Raw genomic sequence first — 22,761 nt, forward strand, 5'->3', positions numbered from 1 at the left:
AGATACCATAAACAGTGTTAAGAGGTAAGCAATAAACTGGGAAAGATATAAATGACAGACATTTATGCATATAGACATGGAGAGATTCAGAGAGAGACAGATATATCTGTCATATATATATTTCTTCAGCATGCATGTATACATGTACATAGAGAGAGACACAGAGATAGAGAAAAAAATTCTAACATTGTCAATAAAAAGATAAATGATCCAATAGAAAAGTGGGCAAGGTGAATAGACAATTTACATAAAACAAAAATTTAAAAACCTATTTTAAGATGCCCAACCTCACTACATTAAAAAAAATCTAAAAACAAAATAATAATAAGATAGTTTTTTAGTCTTTCAAATTAACAAATATTTATATACATTCTTGGCAAGGGTGTGAGGAGTTAGGAACTCTTATGTACTCTTGGTGGGAAGACAAATTGATGCAAATTTTATGAAAGACAATTTGGCAGTATTTACCAAACTTTAAAATATGCATATCATTTCACTTCTAGGAATCTCCTCTACAGAAATATTGGCACTTGGATAAAAAGAAATATACTGAAGCATTATTTCTAGTGGTATAAAATTGGAAACTATCTAAATGTCCCCCACGTAAAGGAATGGTTAATTAAATTTTTGTGCATACATTAAATAGCATACTATAAATCTATTTAAAAGTACAAAGTAGTTCTAGACTTACTATAATAGACTATATATTGATTAGTGAGGAAAGCGAGTTATAAAAATTTTATAGTATGATGTCTTTTTAAAAAAATCCTACTGCTGTGATTATTACATATATGTCATGTGGGTGTAATGGTGCACATGTGTGTGACTAGCTTATTATATGAGTTGAACTCAGTAAGAAGCAGAAAATAGCTGCGCATTTGTTTCCATGATCCCCCTTCCCAGCCATATGATAACTACAACAGGCAGCCCTGTAGCCTCTTTTCTGATCACTTGAAGATATTAGAAAATATAGCCAGCCTGAATCAAAACTTCAATGTCACATCCAATTTAAAACTTCTCCCCTCTATGGGACTGGAGGAGATAATGCTAAGTGAAATAAGTCAAGCAGAGAAAGACAACTATCATATGATTTCTCTCATCTATGGAACATAAGAACTAGGATGATCGGTAGGGGAAGAAAGGGATAAAGAAAGGGGGGGTAATCAGAAGGGGGAATGAAACATGAGAGACTATGGACTATGAGAAACAAACTGAGGGCCTCAGAGGGGAGGGGGGTGGGGGAATGGGATAGACCGGTGATGGGTAGTAAGGAGGGCACGTATTGCATGGTGCACTGGGTGTTATAGAGACTGTGGACTCTGGGAAACAAACTGAGGGCTTTAGAGGGGAGGGGGGTGGGGGGATGGGATAGGCCGGCGATGGGTATTAAGGAGGGCACGTATTGCATGGTGCATTGGGTGTTATACGCAAGTAATGAATCATGGAACTTTACATCAAAAACTTGGGATGTACTGTATGGTGACTAACATAACATAATAAAACATTATTATTAAAAAGAAAAAAAACTTCTCCCCTCTACCCTCACAGTCCTAACCATAGTTTGGAGATCAGTAATGTGACAGAGGAAGGGGGGATGCCTATTCGTGTACTCTTTCTTCCTTTTCTCCACCTTTACTGATGGCATGCAAAAGGTGGTTTTAAAGGAAAGAGCCCAATGTCCTATGTGGCCACTGCTGTGATAATCCTATGTCAATGATCTCTGTCAAGGCAGGCTCTCTCATGTAGCTCTCTTATGGAGGTGTTTCTGGGAGTTCTTCGGAAACACTGATGGGAATCTTCAACATAACCCAAAGGAGTCACTCTCCACCTGTCCTCCTTTAACCTTGAACCTACAACCTCTTATATCTGGGGTCCCTGCACCCTAACAGACCACCGTTTGGAGAAGGCTCCAGTCTAGTGAGTCTCCATTTGTGAAGCTCACGCTTTCTTTCCTCACCACGTACAACTCACCAAACTGCTCATCCTCTCCAAGCTGTGCCATCCAGGCAGCCGCAGACAGCCTCCTGCCCTCCTCAGACTTCCCCCGGAGGAAAGTAGTCACCAGTCACTGTGTGCATACACAACCCAAACTCCTGCAGATGCACTGCACACTGCAGGTTCTCCTTGGAAATTTCCAGCCTTGCTTCACGTCAGTGTCCTTACCAAGTATCCAGCTCTGTAGGCATTCAACCTGGGTCTGACTCCCAGGGTCAGACTTGTTTCCTTTCTCATCCACATGAGCCATTCTTATAGGGGGTCACCTTATTGGGCCTGAAATATGTAAGCTTAATGGTGATGTCACTGGTCTCATTTTGCTTTGTTTCAGTAAATCTTGTGTGAGTGGGTATTGTGCTTCTCTTTAGAATATGGGTCACTTCATCTTCAGTGCATTAACTGCAAATCGGACATAATAAGAAATATCCCATTTAGCATCCTGTCACATTTATACCACACATGCCCCTCTGCTGCACACAGATAGATATATGTAGTTTGTTTATGATGGACCAACTGTAGAAGGATAACGACAAACTGACCACTGATCGACTTTGCAGTGGAACTGGGGAGCAATGGAGGGTAACTTTTGCTTTTCACTCTGTATTTCTTGTGTTGTTGACTTTGCTTACAATGAGTGTGCAATTGTTTTATAATTACAAAAACAATAAAATAGTAATGATAGTAGTAATAATAAAATATTGATAATATCTACCATTTTTAAGTCTCAAAGTTCCAGGCTGTGTGCTCGATGCTTTATTAGCATTATCTGTTTTAATCCTCTCCACAGCCCCATGGGTATGCCCTTTTGATATATAAAGAAACTGAGACCCTTTGAGGCCAACTTGGCCGAAGTTATAACCGTGCTGGGCTTAGAAACCAGTGTAGTCTGTCTCAGGAAACCCATGGCATTTCTCCTGGTATGTCCTCATCCTTCATAGCACTTAGCAGGGTCACAGGTGAGGAATACTCAATGTTGGTTGACTTAACTGCAGCCTGAGAACTGCCTCTTTGCTTCTTTAGCACCCAGCACAGTATCCTATGTGTAGTAGATTGTATATTAGATGCCCAATAAATGCTTGTTGACTGGATTGAGAAATCATATAATTTATTACTCACACCAAGACATCTCTGATAGTGAAAGTGGGTGATAGTCATAGTTACACTGGTACAACATGGGAAAATCAAGACTGTTCTGGGAAAACAAGACTGTATAATCACCCTCTTGGTGAAAGGATGGAGGGATGGGAGGAAGGAAGGGAAAGAAAAAGAGGGAGGGAGAGAGGAAGGAAAAGGAATTGAAAGGGAAAGAAGGGGGAAGAAAATATCCATGGTGTTTTATGATCTACAAATTTTTGTAGAGTGGATAAAGCTTGTTCCTCCACAGTTAATTACATCATCCTTGAAAACAAAATAGGCCTGAGAGAGGTAGTATATCTGTGTAGATGAGTTTTAGTTATTAGAAGTCAGTGATTTTAAGTCATATTATAAAAGGGGAGGGGCGCCTGGGTGGCTCAGTCAGTTAAGGGTCCAGCTCTTGATTTCGGCTCAGGTCATAATCTCAGGGTCATGAGATTGAGCCCCCAGTTAGGCTCTGTGCTCAGAAGGGAGTCTGCTTGGGATTCTCTTTCTCCCTCTCCTTATCCTGTACGTGCAGCGCCCCCCCCCTCAAATAAGTAAATAAATCTTTAAAAGGGGAGGGATGAAGAGCTATCAGTAAGGAAGAGAAGGCTGAAGGTTTTGAAGGAAAATAATCCTATTTATTTTCAACCCTCAACAGACAGTGACTGTGTGAGGAGACCCAATGATACATCGAAAAACAAATGCCCTAGAAACGAAGTTCTATCTAACAGTTTGTCTGGGTAGAGAAGAGGGCTGGAGAGGTTCAGGTCTTCTCTGTCAAGGGCTGTGCTGGATGCTGCTTGGGGCATGGCACAGCCCCACCTCATGTCCAGACCCAGCTGAGGCACATCCAGGGCTGTCCTCTTAGCTGAGAGAGGAGCAGTGGTGGAAGAACGGCTTGAGCTGGGAAGTAAGAGACCCAAACAAACGAGGTAAGCAGGAAGGTAATCTTCCCTGGGCCTCACTTTGCTCATCGGCCCAGCTGGGACAAAAACACTTGCCTTACAGGGTGAGGTGAAAGCTCAGTGAAACAAATATGGCGAGCACACATCTTGGTCATCAGGGCCAATTGTTTTTAAACAGTGGTCCATTGTTCTTAGTAAAAAGTGAACGGCCTGGGATCTGTGATCAACTGGTCTATGCTCTTTCCCATCTGCTGCTGATGTTTTGGACAGTGCTACAGACTGAATATTTACGTCCTCCTCCCCAAGCCCTAAGCCAAAATCCTAACCCCCCCATGTGATGGTAATTAGGAGATGGGCCTTTGGGAGGTGCTTAGGTCATGAGAGTGGAGCCCCCATGAATGGGATTAGTACTCTTATAAAACAGACCCCAGAGAACTCCCTTGTCACTTCCACCCTGTGGAGACAGTAAGTCCTCACCAGACACTTGATGGGCCATTGCCATGGCCTTAGACTTCCCAGGCTCCAGAACTGTGAGAAATAAATGTTTGTTGTTTATAACCAGCTAGCTTATGGCATTTTTGTTATAGCAGCTCAAATGGACTGAGACAGACGAAGCACGTTACATTAGTGTTATCCTGCGGGTCATGTCATGGGCTGAAAGACCATTTCAGCTTGCTGAGAACATCACTGTCCATCCCACCATTCATTCCCCTCTTCCAAGAGGATTCTCATCTTGGTGTCAGTCATAGGCTTTTCATTCTGTGGGATTTAGAGCATCATTAAGAGGCAGGCTGAATGGGAAGTCTAGACTGCTCGCCGGTGGTGGATAGGTTCACACAAAAAAAGTTAGGGTGTATGTGTGTGGGGGAGGTGTGCGTGTGTGTTTGCTAGGGAAGAAAGGTGTGAGATGAAAAGGGTGGAGGTCACTGATGAACCACAGATTTATCTCCCAAACATGCTGACCCCTGCATCTAGAATATTCAGGGGTCAACATTCAGGCAGAAGAAAACTGAATCACTGACAAACTGTATAAACCTACATTTTCCAATGACATTCTATGTTATTAAACCTTTAATGAGAAAAGCCTGAGCAGAGGAGCAGTCTAGCTTATTAAGCTAATTTTTTGCTCTATTTTTCATTTTATAAAGAGATTCAAATTCAAAGCCTGCACAACAAAGAAGTGCTCATTCCCCTTTATGGAGTAATATGTTTGTTTTGTTTACTTTAAATTGGGCTTAAATTAGGCCTCAGAAGGAGGGAATTCATTAAAATCCCGATCTGCAATGTTGGCAAGTTGCCATCTGAAAGTCCTGCATTCCTTTCTCTGATAGGATTCAAAGGAGCAATCATAAATGCCAAAAATAAGATTATGGTTTTGCTTGATGTGCCAATTTGTAATGTTTTCATCAGATTACAAAATCATAAAATTAGAAAGATAAGGAGGAAAAAGATTAATTCTTGATAGGTAGATTTCCTTTTCCTCTCTTAAAATATACATGGACACTGTGTACATTCTGTTTTCTTCTAGAATCTTTCTATGAAGATACCCACAAACCCATAAACACACGTGTATGTAGTAAAATTGGTATCACACATTGTGCAGAAATTTGTATCCTGCTCTTTTCCACTTAATCTTATATCATTATTATTGCTCCTGCTATGGAATGCTATTTTAAAAGAGGATTTTTTAACATGGCTACATGCTACCCATCATAGATTAGACATAAATCATTCATTGAAGAGACCTTATCACTGCCTGTAGGTACCACTTCCAGTGGGTCAGTATCCTAAGTCATGTATGAGCAGTAGCCATGTTTAAATATGAATTTGGAATCCTGTATCTCTTTAGATTCTTAGAAATGGAATTTTTGTAGTCAAAGAGGTGCTCATTTTAAAGCTCGTGGGATACTTGTTGTGAGATGTCCCCCCATGGTATTTGTTACTGTGTGACTCCCATGAGAGGGGACATGGGCCAAGATTTCACCCCACCCTCATCAGGCTTAAGCATCATTCATTTCAATCATGCCAATTTATGTGGGTCCTTTGCACATTTTTATACCAGTGTTAGTGTTTGTATAACTAGAATTATTTCCTTTTTTAATTTAGGGCTATTCATCCTTCATTATGTTTGTTTGTAAATGGGTTTTCCAGTTTGTCAGACCCCTTTACATTTTGTTTTTGGTGTTGGTGACAAATGGCTTACATTTTTCGGTAGCCAGATATAACCATCTTTTTCGATGACCTCTCCTATTGCTTTTATGCTTGCAGTCCTCGTCTATCCCTAATTGGTTTACTATCTGCCAATGCTTTATTCTGGTGTTTAAATTTTTTTTTCTGATTTCTTGGTTTTATTTTATTTTATTTATTTTTTTAATAATAATTTTTATTATGTTATGTTAGTCACCATACAGTATATCCTTAGTTTTTGATGTAGTGTTCCATGATTCATTATTTGCATATAACACCCAGTCTACCATGCAATATGTGCCCTCCTTAATACCCATCACCAGCCTATCCCAGTCCCCCACCTCCCTCCCCTCTGAAGCCCTCAGTTTGTTTCTCAGAGTCCATAGTCTCTCATGGTTCATTCCCCCTTCTCTTTACCCCCCCCCTTCATTCTTCCCTTCCTTCTCCTACTGATCTTCCTGCTATTTCTTATGTTCCATAAATGAGTGAAACCATATGATAATTGTCTTTCTCTGCTTGACTTATTTCACTTAGCATAATCTCCTCTAGTCCCGTCCATGTTGCTGCAAATATTGTGTAATCGTTCTTTCTGATGGCTGAGTAATATTCCATTGTATATATGAACCACATCTTTTTAATCCAGTCATCAGTTGAAGGGCATCTCGGCTCCTTCCACAATTTAGCTATTGTGGACAATGCTGCTATGAACATTGGGGTGCATATGGCCCTTCTCTTCACTACATCTGTATCTTTGGGGTAAATACCCAGTAGTGCAATTGCTGGATCATAGGGTAGCTCAATTTTTGACTTTTTAAGGGACCTCCACACTGTTTTCCAAAGTGGCTATACCAACTTGCATTCCCACCAATAGTGTAATAGGGATCCCCTTAAGATCAGGAACATGACAAGGATGCCCACTCTCGCCACTATTATTCAACATAGTACTAGAAGTCCTTGCAACACCAATCAGACAACAAAAAGGGATAAAAGGTATCCAAACTGGCAAAGAAGAAGTCAAACTGTCTCTCTTTGCAGATGACATGATACTCTATATGAAAAACCCAAAAGACTCCACCCCCAAATTACTCGAATTTATAGAGCAATTCAGTAATGTGGCAGGATACAAAATCAATGCTCAGAAATCAGTTACATTTCTATACATGAACAATGAGACTGAAGAAAGAGAAGTTAGGGAATTGATTCCATTTACAATAGCACCAAAAATCATATGTTATCTCAGAATTAACTTAACCAGAGAGATAAAGGATCTATATTCTAGAAACTACAGATCACTCTTGAAAGACATTGAAGAAGACACAAAAAGATGGAAAAATATTCCATGCTCATGGATTGGAAGAAAAAACATCGTTAAAATGTCTATGCTACCCAGAGCAATCTACACTTTCAATGCCATCCCAATCAAAATACCAATGACATTTTTCAAAGAGCTGGAACAAACAGCCCTTAAATTTGTGTGGAACCAGAAAAGACCCCAAATCTCCAAGGAATCGTTGAAAAGGAAAAACAAAGCTGGGGGCATTACGTTGCCGGATTTCAAGCTATACTACAAAGCTGTGATCACAAAGACAGCATGGTACTGGCACAAAAACAGACACATAAACCAATGGAACAGAATAGAGAACCCAGAAATGGACCCTCGGCTCTTTGGGCAACTAATCTTTGACAAAGCAGGAAAAAACATCTGGTGGAAAAAAGTCTCTTCAATAAATGGCACTGGGAGAATTGGACAGCTACATGCAAAAGAATGAAACTTGACCACTCTCTCACACCATACACAAAGATAAACTCCAAATGGATGAAAGACCTCGATGTGAGATAGGAATCCATCAAAATCCTAGAGGAGAACATAGGATGCAACCTCTTTGACATCGGCCACAGCAACTTTTTTCATGACACATCTCCAAAGGCAAGAGAAACAAAAGAAAAAATGAACTTGTGGGACTTCATCAAGATAAAAAGCTTCTGCACAGCCAAGGAAACAGTCAAAAAAACTAAGAGGCAGACCACAAAATGAGAGAAGATATTTGCAAATGACACTACAGATAAAAGACTGGTATCCAAGATTTACAAAGAACTTCTCAAACTCAATACATTAGAAACAATAATCAAATAAAAAAATGGGCAGAAGATATGAACAGACACTTTTCCAATGAGGACACATACAAATGGCTAACAGACACATGAAAAAATGTTCAAAATCATTAGCCATCAGGGAAGTTCAAATCAAAACCACATTGAGATACCACCTTACGCCAGTTAGAATGGCAAAAACTGACAAGGCAAGAAACAACAAATGTTGGAGAGGATGCAGTATTTAAATTTTTAAAAAATATTTTATCTATGTAAAATTTATCTGCTGGGAACTATAAAATAAGGATCTAACTTGATTTTTTAAAAATTGATTTAATTACATCAAATTAGTTTTTGAGTATTTGCTTGTTCTGAGGACTAAAGTGACCAAAGACTTTTTTTTTTAATAAAAATTTTTTAGTATGTTATGTTAGTCACCATACAGTACATCCCAAGTTTTTGATGTAAAGTTCCATGATTCATTACTTGCATATAACACCCAGTGCACCATGTAATACATGCCCTCCCTAATACCCATCCAGCCTATCCCGATGCCCCACCCCCCTCCCCTCTAAAGCCCTCCGTTTGTTTCCCAGAGTCCATAGTCTGTCATGGTTCATTCCCCCTTCTGTTTACTCCCCCTTCCTTCTTCCCTTTCTTCTCCTACTGATCTTTCTACTTCTTATGTTCCATAAATGAGTGAAACCATATGATAATTGTCTTTCTCTGCTTGACTTATTTCACTTAGCATTATCTCCTCCAGTCCCGTCCATGTTACTGCAAATGTTGTGAAATCGTTCTTTTTGATGGCTGAGTAATATTCCATTGTATATATGGACCACATCTTCTTAATCCAGTCATCGGTTGAAGGGCATCTCGGCTCCTTCCACAATTTGGCTATTGTGGACATGCTGCTATGAACATTGGGGTGCTTTAATTATCTCAGAGAAGGCTGAAATGTCATAGGTCTTATCCCAGATTGTATCCAAAAGACTAGGAAAGAATTCACCCTTCAAATGGGTTTGCAGGAGCAGTCCTTAGAACAGAATCAGGTTGTTTTCTGTTACATCATTCAAACGCTGTTGTTCAACATGACAATTACCATAAACAAGAAAAAAGAAAAAAATCATTAAGGGGGTCAAACAAATTAGGAAAGTGCAAATCATGCCCCTATTTTAAAAACCTGTAAAGGAGATTAAGAGAAATCAGTTTCTGAGCAGGCCTTTTGCCCCCCAAGAGCCCTCATTTAAATAGTGAGTATTAATCATCAGGCCATAAAACTCAATGAACACAAAGAATATAACACTGTAAAATACAACATTGTTTAATACTTAGCCAGGGCCTTCATTCCGTCTGATGTAGAACACATAAGCTATTAAATCAGATAAATCAGTCAATTAAGTGGTTTTCTTTACAGGTCCTTTAGGCTAAGATTTAATCCATGTTCTGCTCATCCCACCCCCAACGTGGCATCTAATTTTGAGGGGGACTTCGGTGGGATGTGGTGTCTGGTCTACAGCTTGCCTCCCATATCTGATGGAATTTGTTGGGATGTAATGCACCATGTATAAACTAGTCGCTACCTTGGGTCCCTTCTGTATCCGCCAGGGTCTTTGCTCCATTGTGCCTTGTCCCCAGAGGACAGATTCACAGAGGTCACCCTCCTCATTCTGATGGCCAGGCTCCTCCTGCAAGCCATCCTCTGTCAGCCACGCTGTGTCCCTCTAAGGGCATGTGGAACTTTGGGCTACTATCCTGTGCCTCTCAGGTGTCCTGAGTGCCTGTTGGGTGTGGGGGGCGGGGTGTGCTATCTGCAGCACTCTCCGCTGAGACCTGCCCCATCCCTATTTATGCTGTAAACTACTTTCCAAAGTGGGTATAAAAGACTTCTCCGAAGCACTTCTCCCCACTCAGGCTTTATCTAGGAAGCAAAATACAGTTCTCCTCTTCCTGAATGTGCCCCCTCTCTCTGGGCTCTGTTCTGCTATCTTGGGTCTCTTCCAGGCTGATTCAGGGGCAGAGGGAAAGGGCAAGGCCCATCTCTGGGACCAACCAACTGGCAGCTCAGCTCCTTTATCCTTACCTGAAGCTCCTCTTCACCCAGGCAGTCACCTTTTTCTATAGAAAGTTATAGAGAGAATTAACTCTTTATCTGGCTTCCTTCAGAGTTTTAGCCCTTAAAAACAAAACAAAACACCACCTCATCTCATGCCTCCCTTGCAAAGATAAAAGGCCTTAGATTTTAAGAATAGTGCCCCTGCTCTGAGTTTCAAGAGTCTATCTGGATTTTTTTTTTTTTAAGCAAGGAAAGAAAGAATTTGCTTCTATTCTTTCTAAGTCTTCCTTCCAACAGTGGTCTCTGAAACACTTGATGCGAAGTCAATGGAGATAGGATCATGGTGGGAAGGAGGGAACAAAACCTTATTTAATATTTTTAAGTTTTAATCTATAATATATGCATTTCCAATCTCCAGTTATCTAACAAAAGTCACCACATCTACACCCACTTCCTCTCTGCTCAGAGCCAGCAAGAAGGAAGCCAGCCATTCTACAGTTTCCTGAGCTGAAGGGAGAGCGGTGGGAAGAGACTCTACAGCAGACATGTACAAATCCATTAATTACCAACAGGTACACTTCTGAGTGAGGTCAGCCAGGGGAGATTTCTTCCAGATCTTTGCTCTCCTACATCAGAAGTATCCCCAGGAATGAAGGGTGGAAATAAAGGCAGTCTTACCCAGAGGGAACTATTGAGAGGATCAGAACCAGATTTAAGCATTCAGAAAATTATTTGTTTCCACATAGTTTTAATTGTATAAACTTGACAATGTGTAATGAATGACAAAGAAAGAAATTCTATCCCCCATGGGCCCTACATATTGGACAGTGAACACATTTTAACCTTGTAACAAACAAATAAACAAAAAAAGCCAGATTAATATGTCTCCAACCTGAAATGACTTTGGGATTGTCAAGAAAAGTGAACTGGGGAGAATGAGTTCCCACCTCTGTTCATTAATCAATTTGAGGTGTCTTAATTAAATTCTCCTCTGAGCCTCAAGAAGGTGAAGAGAGACTATAAGGTTTAACTTGAACAAAATTCTCCCACAACCACAATATAAGTAGGGAGAAATAATCTTTGGCTCTTTCTGACATAAAAGGAAAGTGGAATTCTTTTCTGTCATACATTCTCTGTTTGAAGGACTGACATGTAGGAAAGAAACTAGATTTATTTAAGGTTCTTATTCCACAAAGCAGAATTAGGCTTAAGTTTCAGAAAGTAATATTTTTTGAAAAAGAATATAAATTTACCTTCATTTTGCATATTAGCATTGAGGGAGCAAAGCAGAAACCAGGGAGAAGATAAGAGGAGAGAAGTATAGTCACTGCTATGGGTACAAACAATAATCCACAGTGGTTTGATATCACATCCCCAGTAGAAACATTGGTCCCTAAATTCTCTGATCTCCTGCCTTCCCCTCAAAGGTCCTGGGAGGGACGGGGTTCACTCATTTGCTGTGACCTCAGTTTACCATGTGGTGGCCACAACCATCAGACCTCTTCTTGGCCATCTCTGCTGCATTCTTAACCTCAGGGTTGTCATTACCCTAGGTTGGCCCTCCCAAGGGCATGGGAGAAGGTTCTCTCCCCCTGCAACATTATAACTTCTTTACAAGCAACCCCAAAGAGTAGCCTGGCTCTTGTCATTTTCGTTCATTCATTCACTCAACATGTATTCAACAAATATTTGATTGGCAGCTACCACATGCCTGGCATTGAGCTTAAAACAGGGGATGCAGTGGAGAACAAGACAATGATGGTCACTGACTTCGTGGAGCACATAATCCAGTGTTCTAATTATCTTCCTTTTCCAATAAACTTCTGATAATCTCCTCAGGTACAGAGAAGCATCTGGGGTGGCACTTTGAGGCTCACACTCAAAAGCATTCGTCCCCACCAGTGGCTATCCAGCATCTCAGAACCTTCTTGTCTCTCCACCTGGGGATGAACTTCCTTTTCATCCTGGCATTTTCCCCCTACTTACCTTTTTCGAATGTTTTAATCCCCATGTCACACAAACCTACTGTCCATTCCATTTCTCACCATTTTTTCCCAAGAGGGGTAGAGGGTCATTATGAAAATGGAATTTTGTCAGCCCGAATTGGTCAGTCATATTGATTATATTATATTCAACTTACAGAGTTGCATATTCATATTATAAAATGTTATAGGCAAGGAACAGTGAAGTTCATGGTCAAAATCATAAATAGAGGGTGCATTTTGTATGTTTTGCATACTTTTCCTCCTAGCTGAATAGTAGGGAACCTATTCACAATTTTAGAAAAGAGTGACAAGATCACTTTTATAGCCATCCTATACAATGTATTTACTATTTACAAAGCTTTGAAAATGGGAGTACTTAAACAGAATTGGGGTAAACTATAATGGGTCTCCAGCTTAAAGGGGAAAGGTATCCAGTTAATTTCTTTACCTCCCCTAAAATGCTTGCATTGCAGGAACAACCAGCATTCCCTTTCTCTTAAAGGATCTTCTGATCAAAATATAGTTCGATAGTCAAAGCTGTAATTTTACCTTGTGCATAATTACACACTCTACTCATGGTTAAATATATTTGTGGTTCTTTTTTTTTTTTTAAGATTTATTTATTTACTTTAGAGAGAGAGAGAGAGAGCAGAAGCGGGAGGGGCAGAGGTAGAAGGAGAGAGAATCTCAAGCAGATGCCCCACTGAACACAGAGCCTGACACAGGGCTTGATCTCATGATCCTGAGTTCACAACATAAGCCTAAATAAAGAGTCGTAAGGTTAACCACCTGTGCCATTCAGGTGCCCCAAGACATTTGTGCTTCTGAGCATCATTCCCTGAGATGGGGAGGCTAGATCATCTGGTCTCCTGATGACAAGCACCTCTGAATTGGTGTCAAAAGACAGGCTTATTCCTCCTATCTTGAAAACACTCCTTGTACATATTATGGGAGATAGGTTTTATGGTGGGAATGAGTGTGTGTTCAGAACTGGGAAGGAATTGAGAAAGATGTTGCAATGCAGGCAGGACAGGGCCTAAATCATCATAAACCTTTGTGAAATTTTGATCCTCTGCACTGTCACTGACTTGCTTATAAGAGGGTGCTCATGAGGTCAGTAAAACTGACTAAAGATAGTCAAACAGAACTAGGTTATCCAAGGACCTCAGAGGAGTAACAGCTTCAAATAGGACATCCTATGGTAGTGACAACAGAAGAGAAAGCTGGCATGACTGTCTTGAACGCACAGGTGTAAAAATGATGCCTAGAAATAGCCTAATTCTCTGCAGTGACTTTATGGACTAAAGGCAGAATCATCTTAGTGGAAGAAACAATGAAATACACCTGAGAATTCTGAGTTTGTCAGAAAAATCAATGCAGAAATATGATATGGAAAATTTTCCTGGACAAAGAGAAAAGCTAAGTTGATCCCAGACTAATAGATATTAACCCATGCAAAGGAAGACTATGGCAAAGAAGGGGGTGGTCAGCCAAAAATGTGTAGATAAATGGGGATCAGAAAGGCAAAACTTGGCATCGTGTGCTCAGTCCTATTAATACATTAATATTAATAATATTGCTCTTTCTTCCTGGGAATACGGTGAGACTACATTTCCCAGCCTCTCCTGAACTTTGAGGGGTGGCCATGGGACTAACTTCTAGCCAGTCATGTATGAGCAGAAAGAGTCTGCAACTCTTCCAGGCCTGGCCCATTAAAAATTTCCTATATTCAAACTTCCATCCTCTTTACTTTCCCACTGGTTAGATGTGGTAGAGCCTTTAACATTCTGGATACCTGAGTGACTGTGTGGAGGAGAGGTCCTTTACCAACCTGGAACCACCTTAGACTATATGTATGATAAAAAATTAAATTCTATTGGGTAAACTATTATTCCTTTGGAGACATACTTGGTACAGCAGTTAGCGATCTTAACTAGTACACCACTGATTGTCTTATTGAATTAAAAGAGATGAGTCCACATACAACATGTAGGATAGCACCAGCACAGAGAAAACACTTAAAATTGTAGCTTATTATTTTTTATTCTTGGCTAGCCCAGACTTCTTTGAGGCTTCTGAAGGCTTCAAGATGGAAATTGATAAATCAGACTCAGCTGAAATTACTTTGTTTTTTATTTGCTATATTAGCCAAAAAGTATGGCACAGGCTATACATGAAATGATAAATACACGTTGGCATGAGTGAACAGGTCTCCAACACCTTCCTTTTCTTTTCAAGTGACATCCAAGATGGGGTGGGCTCAACAGCCCACACAGAGTTATTGTCAAGTCAGAAGAACCCAGAACTGTACACTCATTGTCTGCATCACTTTTAGCTTGGGATTAGGAGGTGAGGTGGGGAAAGAGGCTACATCAGATCATGTCCATAACATGTCATTTGAGCTTAGGTTTACATTTTTTTCTTGCTGAACCACAGTTATGTAATGTTCTTCCTTCCATATTGCATTTCCTATCATTCCACTGGGTCTACTAGATGTTTCAACACAACAGGACAAGCTAATATCCTTTTGGCTTTCCGACCACCCTTCTGGCTTTCCTTGATTTCCAAATTACCATGTATTCCAATTATCTTTCCTGCCCTCTGTAAGTGAAAACTGAAGCCCAGGAATGAGGACATAAGCATTGGCCATAAGAAAGGAAATCCATATTACACATGAATATATTAACATGATCAGCTGTCCATCAGCCACATAGTCATCATTCTTTATCTCCTATCCTGCATTTACAGTTATTTAAAATTCCATTTTTTATTTATTTGCCTACTTATTTATTATCTGCCTCTTCCTACTGATATAACTCTATGAGGACAGAGACTTTATCTTCTTTGCTGTTGTATCCCAGTGTTCAGAACCAGTGTGCCAATCACCAAGTAGATACAAAGAAGCATTTTTTTTTCAAATGAATAAATAAATTTGTTGAATGAATGTATGTTTGCCATGGGTTGGGATTCCTGGGTCTGTTCAATTCTTGAAGACTGATCAAAGAGTTTCTAGACCAACAAAACTAATTACTGGATCCTGGACCAGATCTGGTACCAAGAAAAGCTTACTTTGTGGGTATGTGTCTGGATATCCAGATAGCTGGAATCTTTAGGCAAAGTGACTGTAGACAACAATAAAATTTTTGGAAATGAATATATTTGGAAATGGAAATTTGTACATCACCCAACTGGAGATGAATCTAGCTTATTGTCACCCTATTTATTACAATTCATTGTTCTCCTTTCTGGTATCAGGAAAAGATGAGAGCCCTTGGGCTTACTTAGCCTGGAGGGGAACATGGTAAGGTGAGATATAATCTGCTCACTAGAACAAGTCTTGTCAAATTCATCTCATGTCTTTTTTGGTTAGGGTCATTAAACTGATGGATCTGGGGAAGTGTTCTACAATAAAGGATTTCATGGGATCTCTCAGGTTATCCTCAGAGACAAGAAGGGAAGTGGTGAAAAGTTGGCCTATGATTGAATGGCAATCCCTGGTGGATGCAGGAGGGGTCTTTGGTGATGGATTTCAATGGATTTGGTATGGATACCTGGTATACACAATGATCAAATCTGTGGGTCACAGACAGAGCTAGAAATAAGAACTAACACATGGGTGACAGAATCAGGTCCCATAAATTTCTTAATTGAGCTGTAAAAATTGACCAAATATAGCAAGACTGAATTTAATAGAGATAAATATCAAGGCACACACTTGGGTTCAGCATATTAATCACATATTCCACCCAACTAAATTGACCAAACCATTCCCAAGCTGCACAGTGAATATCCTGGAAAACTCAGTCCCTGACATCTTCCAAGAGCACAAGTCCAGAGTCCTAGTTCCCAAGGTCACAGCTAATTCATTTTTTGACCTAGTGTGTTACCAAGGCTCCTGATCCCTTGCTCCATTTCTTGACATTGGCTGAACACTTGCCCTTTGGCTTTGACCATGAGCTCCCCTCTGCTACTATGATCCCATTTCCCCTGCTTTCTGTCTGGTTTATACTCTAGTGCCTTTGAGCCCAGGCTCCAGGACCATATCAACACCTTCTCTGACCACAGATAGCTTAAGGACAGAATGCTTGAAGCATTCACCAATCTTGGTACACATAAGGAAAATGCAGGCCCTTAGTTTGCTAGAAGTACAACACAAATGGTCTTACCATGAGACAGGTTAAAAAAACCCCAACATAAACTTGAGTCATATTGCCATATTCATGGTGCCGGAAGTTAGAGAAGTTGTTGCCACTCTCTGTCTGCTCTGTGGTGGTCAGACCACATCTTGAGATAGGACCTGCTATTATGTATTGAACATTCTGGTGTATCTTGAGAAATAAAGGTGGAGGGACTTGAAACCATATCCTATGAATGAATGTTCCCCCTTTATTCCCAGGGAAGAAGAGGAAAAGGAATCCCCTTGGTTTTACAAAAGTAAAACTTAGCTGAATAAAAAGATATGCTCAATGCAGAAAATTTGGAGAAGACAGATAAGCATAAAGGTATATGTGTCTTCATTCATTTTTCCCTTTCTTTCATCATATGTGTGTGTGTGTGTGTTTATGATGTTGATTTATACTTTACTGTTACCTTTGTGTACTTTATAATATATTAAGGTGTTTTGACCATGAGAATGATTATTCTATAGCAGGTTCATCAAAAAATGCATGTGAGAACTTTTTAAAAGTACAGAGAGGGGATTTTTGTTTTTGAATGTTAAGAAAATATCATGTATAACTCCATGCTACTTTGGGTGTTTTTTAAAAGGAAAACATAAATTATCAAAATTGGCCCAAAAAGATGTCCACTTAGCTGTGTCTTTAGCTTGAGGCTCTCTAAATGAAGACCCTGGTCCACCTGGTGACACACTGCCCACCTTTGACACGTTTATACCCTCCCTCTAGGGGAGAGGAAGGTGCCCTCCATTTGCCATGCTCCGCTCCCTCTCCCCTCTGTGTGTGATGTGAGGTGGCTGGCTTGGGGAAGAACCAAAGGAACAGTAAACGCTGTTCTCAGACTGGCTGAAGAGGACTAGTAACTCCTGGTGATTTCAGGCTGGTGTCCAAGCTGCTTGCTGAACTTAGAAGTGGGGTCAGAGTTCTTGGGGAATTCCATTTGCCTCCCACCTTTCCAGACTCATTGCTGGGCCCCACAGATCATCAGCTCTCACCTTCTTCCTCTGGGAAGGAATGGAAGAGAAGATGAGCTGTCACATCACCTGGAATTCTTCTGTCTTTTTCTGATCCCAGCTTCCTCTCATAATGCACCAAAACTAAATCCTCCAGAAGCTACCATGTCAGCTATGGACCACTTAGCATTCCAGGAAATAGGGCCACCTGAGGACATCCCCTCAAGTTCTGGAAAGAATGGGACAGAGTTCAAAACCACCTTTCAGAGTGTGTAGCCAAGACAGACTAAAGTATTCCCACTCCCCATACAGACGTAATGAGGACGTGCCTCTGTGCCCTTGTCTCCTGCTATGTCCTCTGTATGGAGGGCTCTTTCCCATCTTGTGATGGCTTACTTGGCTTCAAGAGCCAGCTCAAAGCAACCCTGCACCAGGAAGTGCCAATGATTTCCCCTTCACAAATATCTAACTCACATGACACCCAATCTCTTATCTCTTTTGGCATTGTTTCCTTCACCCTCATGTTATACTGACAAATGCAAATGCCTTAACTTCCCCATTGACCTGTAGGCTTCTTTATGGCACGGCCAATGGCTGATTTACCTTTATTTCCCTCATGGGCAGTCAGCAAACAAATGAAGGATGCGTCATTATCCTTAAAGCTGCCTGAGTTCCTGGTGCCCAGGGAAAAGCTGCTTACTTCTATTTTTCCTGGAACACTTCTCAAGCAGTCTCTCTTTCAAAACACACTAATTCCTGCCACCTTCCCATTTCTGGATTCTTTTCTAGCACACTCAGCTGTGTCTCTTAGCCGAGAAACTAACACCACCTTGACCTGCAGGCAGGGAGAGGTGCTAAGGAGTAGCCATAAACAAAGCTCTTCCCCACTCCTCTAGTCCATCCCCAAAGTGAACCCCTCACAGGACCTGTCTCCAATCACTTTAGGGAGAAGTTGGGGGCCCCCCTGCAGACGTGCCCTCTGCACAGTGAGGCAGTGTGGCCCAGTGGAAAGTGCCGTGGTCAGCAAGTTGAGCCCAGGGTCTTGTCTTAGCTTTCTCTGACTCTGATCTCTTGAAGAGCCGCTTTCTTCCAGATTTCTTCTGTGTAGAGATACAATCAGTGCCTCCCAAACCTCTTCCAGCTTCCTAACCCTTTAAGTGAATTCTTGTGTGAAAATGAACACAAATAAATAAAACAGAGCTGTCCTTGTTGAAATTAAAAGGGATGTGGCTTAATCTTTCCTGCTGGATTTCTCTTTGCCCCACTGACTCACCTCCACCTGCCTCTGTTGGAGCCCCTGGGAACCTCGAAGGGCCCTACGGGACAGTCTGAAAAACACTGAAGAGAGACAGTCACTGAGGAGTCCTCCTAATCTGAGTTTCTGATCCCACAATTTGGACCCAGCGATAGCCCAACATGGAGGGGAGCTGAGGGCTGCAAAGGGTGGTGGAGGAGAAGAACCTGAGGTCCACCCAGGGACGCGATCCCCCGTGTGCACAGACAGACATACCAACATCCCAGGCCTTCCTGGTTGTGGGGCTGCTTAAGGGCAGGACCGTGTTTTATTAACCCCTCCATTATCACCTCCTAGTGCTTTGGCTGGAACAAAGCTGTTGTTTCTCCATCACATCCGATGACTCTCAGTAAGTACGAGTCGCCTTCCGTGCCTCCTCTGATAAAGCATCAGGTTCTACCCCGCTTTGCATCTAAACGATGTGTTTATGTACCCACCTTGTCACTATGCTACAAGAGACCCAGGAGCAGGGATAACATCTTATTCATCTCTGTATCCCAACCAGGCAAAGCCAGAACAGAATGAGCCACGAGTGAAAAGTCAGGAGAATCAACCTAGAGATGTTCAGAAAACAGCAGAAGAGCCAGCAGCCGGAAGTCCAAGTGGGTAGAGGACAATAAGTTGTAAAGGTGGGTCAGGGTTAGAACACAGTGCCAGACTCAGGTGGGCAAAAGGAAGGCTTGAGAAGGCAGGATAGTAGAGAGTTCCTAAGTGTGGGCTCTGCAGCCAGTAAGACCCTGGTTCTGGCAACCAGTAGTGTAACGTCTCTGTTCCTCAATTCCTCCTATGTCAGTGTGAGTAGATAACATTACTTACTTCATAGGGTTCTTTTGAGGATGAATAAGGATGCATGTAGAACAAATCCAAACCTAAGATACCACCTCTCACCTGTCAGAATGGTTAAAATGAACAGCACAAGGTGTTGGCAAGGATGTGGAGAAAGGGGAACACTCTTGCACTGTTGATGAGAATGCAAACCGGGGCAGCCACTCTGGAAAATGGTATGGAGGGTCCTCAAATGGTTAAAAATAGAACTAACCTATGACCCAGCAATTGCACTACCAAGTATTTACCCAAAGGATACAAAAGCACAGATTTGAAGGGGTACATGCACCCCAATGTTTATAGCAACATTATCAACAATCGTCAACCTGTGGAAAGAGCCTGAAATTTCATTAACTGATGAATGGATAAAGAAGATGTAGTGTATTATATACAATAGAATATTACTCAGCCATGAAAAAAAATGAAATCTTGCCATTTGCAATAACGTGGTTGGAGCTAGAATGTATTATGCTAAGTGAAATAAGTCAGAGAAAGGCAAATACTATATGATTTCACTCATATGTGGAATTTAAGAAACAACACAGTTGAAGATATGGGGGGGGAAGAGAGAGAGAAACAAACCATAAGAGACTCTTAATAATCGAGAACAAACTGAGGGTAGATGGAGGGCGGTGGGTGGGAGATGGGCTAGATGGGTGATGAGCATTAAGGAAGGCACTTGTTATGATGAGCACTGATTGTTGTCCATAAGTGATGAACCACTGTATTCTACTCCTGAAACTCATATTACACTGTATGTTAACTAACTAGAATTTAAATTTCAAAAATTTTAAGGGAAAAGTAAATAAACATCTCAATTTTAAAAAAAAGATTGCACATAGAGTAGTTAGCATGGTACCTGGCATATAATAAGCTCTCAGATGTTAGCTATTATTATTTTACCATTTTTGCATGCAATTCATAAAATGTTTTTCCCAAATCAGCAGCAATTGCTCGGAAATATTTGGTACGTAATTCCTTTTGGGGACTGTGAAAATAGAGAAAATATAAAGGGGAGACTCTCAGTAAGCTGCTTATAAATAGTTACGCATTGTCTTAGTCTGCTCTAGCAAAACAGCACAGACGGGGTGGCTTATAAACAACAGAAATTTATTGCTCACAGTGCTAGAGGCTGGCAAGTCCAAGATCAGGGTGACAGCATGGTGGCCTTCTGATGCGAATCCCTTTTCTCTTCAGAGCAGGAGGCTTCTCACTGTGTCCTCACACAGTAGAGGGGCTAGCGATCTCTCTGGAGCCTCTTACAAGGCACTAATCCCATTCCTGAGGACTCCATTCTCATGACCAAAGCACCTCTCAAAGGTCCACTTCCTAATACAATTTTGGGGAGGATAGGATTTCAACCTACCAATTTGGGGGAATACCAACATTCAAACTACAGCAGGCGAAGTATGCAGACATAAAAAGAAAACACACTTAGAGATGCAGAAGCATGCCTGCTCTCTCTCTCTCTCTCTCTCTCTCTCTCACACACACACACACACACACACACACACCTTTTCCAGGTGTCCCTTGGGTTAGAATTCTGCAAACAGTATCTCACACTAAGCACTCTTGACTCTGCCCCTCTAGGGATGATCCCTGAGCAAATATGTAGGAAACCGTTCTAATCACTGTTTCCCTCGAGGAGCCTGTGGTTGCTGGGGATAAGGATAGCCTGTAATAAAATGTTGTGCATGAGCTGATAAAGTAACTGTTATCACTGTGGACAATAGAGTACAAGAAATAGTGCCCTAGTTCATTTGTTCATGCTCTTGAATTTACACGTCCCTGGTTTTGTTACACACCGAATCCATCCTTTACAAAGCGAAAGCGTATATGTATATGTGAAATCAATATGTCCTGCTTCATAGGCCTGGTTTATAAAATAGGTTCATTTTCCTGTTAATAATAAAATCTATGTGACTCTAAGGTTACACTTGCTGCTGACAGGTTATTCTTCCCTGCCCTAGGATGACCTTTCCTGTGCTTCCAGCTTGTTGGGAGAATTGAATAAATTACTACAGGGAAAGTGCTTAGAGTAGTGTCTACTTCGATTCTAATAGAGGAGCAAGCACTCGAGAAATATTATTTATTATTATTATTGCCATCAATACATTCCCAGGACTTCCAGTTTGCCTGTTGGAGCCTGAATTTGGTGAGCCAGCTCGAGGAAAAGGATGCCACGTGCATAGTAGTATTCACAAGTATTCCAACTCCCTTACCTTCCGGCACCAGCTAGAATTAGCTCATCCTGCGGTTGGGTGGGACCACGTGACTAGTTCTGGCCAATGGGTTGTGACTGGTAGCAACGGCCGGCTCCTCCTGGCTGGAACATTTGTTGGAACATTGCTGATGCAGGACCCACCAGAGCTCTGTTTTCCCTATGCCAAGACCAGCAAGTTTTCACGTAATGGCTGTTCCTTCTATCTCAGTCCCCAACTGAGAGCAATGACAGAATGGAGCAGAGTCCATGCCAACCTGCATGGATATATAGTATGAGCAAGAAATACTTCTTTATTCTTTTAAGTCAATATTCTCTTGGTGATAAGATGGCTCAGCCTTGAACACACGCTTCATCCTCAATTTGACCATCAAGGCCCTATCACCAACCACACCACCTCTCCATCACTGTGGCATTTTGCTATCCATTTGTATCTCCTACTATCAGTCAGCACTATCTCAGGCATCAGAAATTTGCAAACAGTGTTGAACATCGAAAGGGAGAGAAAACGGGAGTTTCCAGCCCTTGAGAAACTTGGTTCCTTATGCAAATTTGCTCAAGCGTGCTCAGTAATCTTTAAGCTGTCTACACCAGGGGAATGGGTAGCTTTGTCACACCCCAAACTTGTCTCCCAGTTCCCACACAGCAGGCACCTGGCCCTTTCTCCCGTCCCTTCAAAGCACTGGGCAGAAATCCCTGTTGATCACTTTTCAGGACTTTTGCAGTTTCCTGTCTTCAGGCCTGTCCCCAAGAGGACTGTGAGGGTTATTTATTTATTTATTTATTTATTTATTTATTTTAATATCTGAGATTTAATACCCCTCCATTCCCTACCCCAACTGCTTAACACAATGCCTGGCTTATGAGGAGCCTAACCTCTGAAAAGCTATGTCAGGTATCACATCCTACCTGAAGCCCTTTCTTGACTTCCTCCCATCTCCCACACACTGCCAAC

The 22,761-nt window shown here is 41.3% G+C and overlaps 1 protein-coding gene across 1 annotated transcript in view; it reads left to right on the forward strand.

The window, feature by feature from the left end:
- STXBP4 (syntaxin binding protein 4) overlaps window positions 1-16,835 on the forward strand; it is a 223,583-nt gene extending 206,748 nt beyond the window's left edge. The window contains exon 19 of the mRNA XM_040640852.1: window positions 16,735-16,835. Coding sequence (XP_040496786.1) covers window positions 16,735-16,783 — 49 coding nt within the window. The 3' untranslated portion in view covers window positions 16,784-16,835. The remainder of the gene's footprint in view (window positions 1-16,734) is intronic.
- Window positions 16,836-22,761: the final 5,926 nt, after the last annotated feature.

Source organism: Ursus maritimus, unplaced genomic scaffold (assembly GCF_017311325.1).
Source record: "Ursus maritimus isolate PB19 unplaced genomic scaffold, ASM1731132v1 scaffold_24, whole genome shotgun sequence".
NCBI classification, from domain to species: domain Eukaryota; kingdom Metazoa; phylum Chordata; class Mammalia; order Carnivora; family Ursidae; genus Ursus; species Ursus maritimus.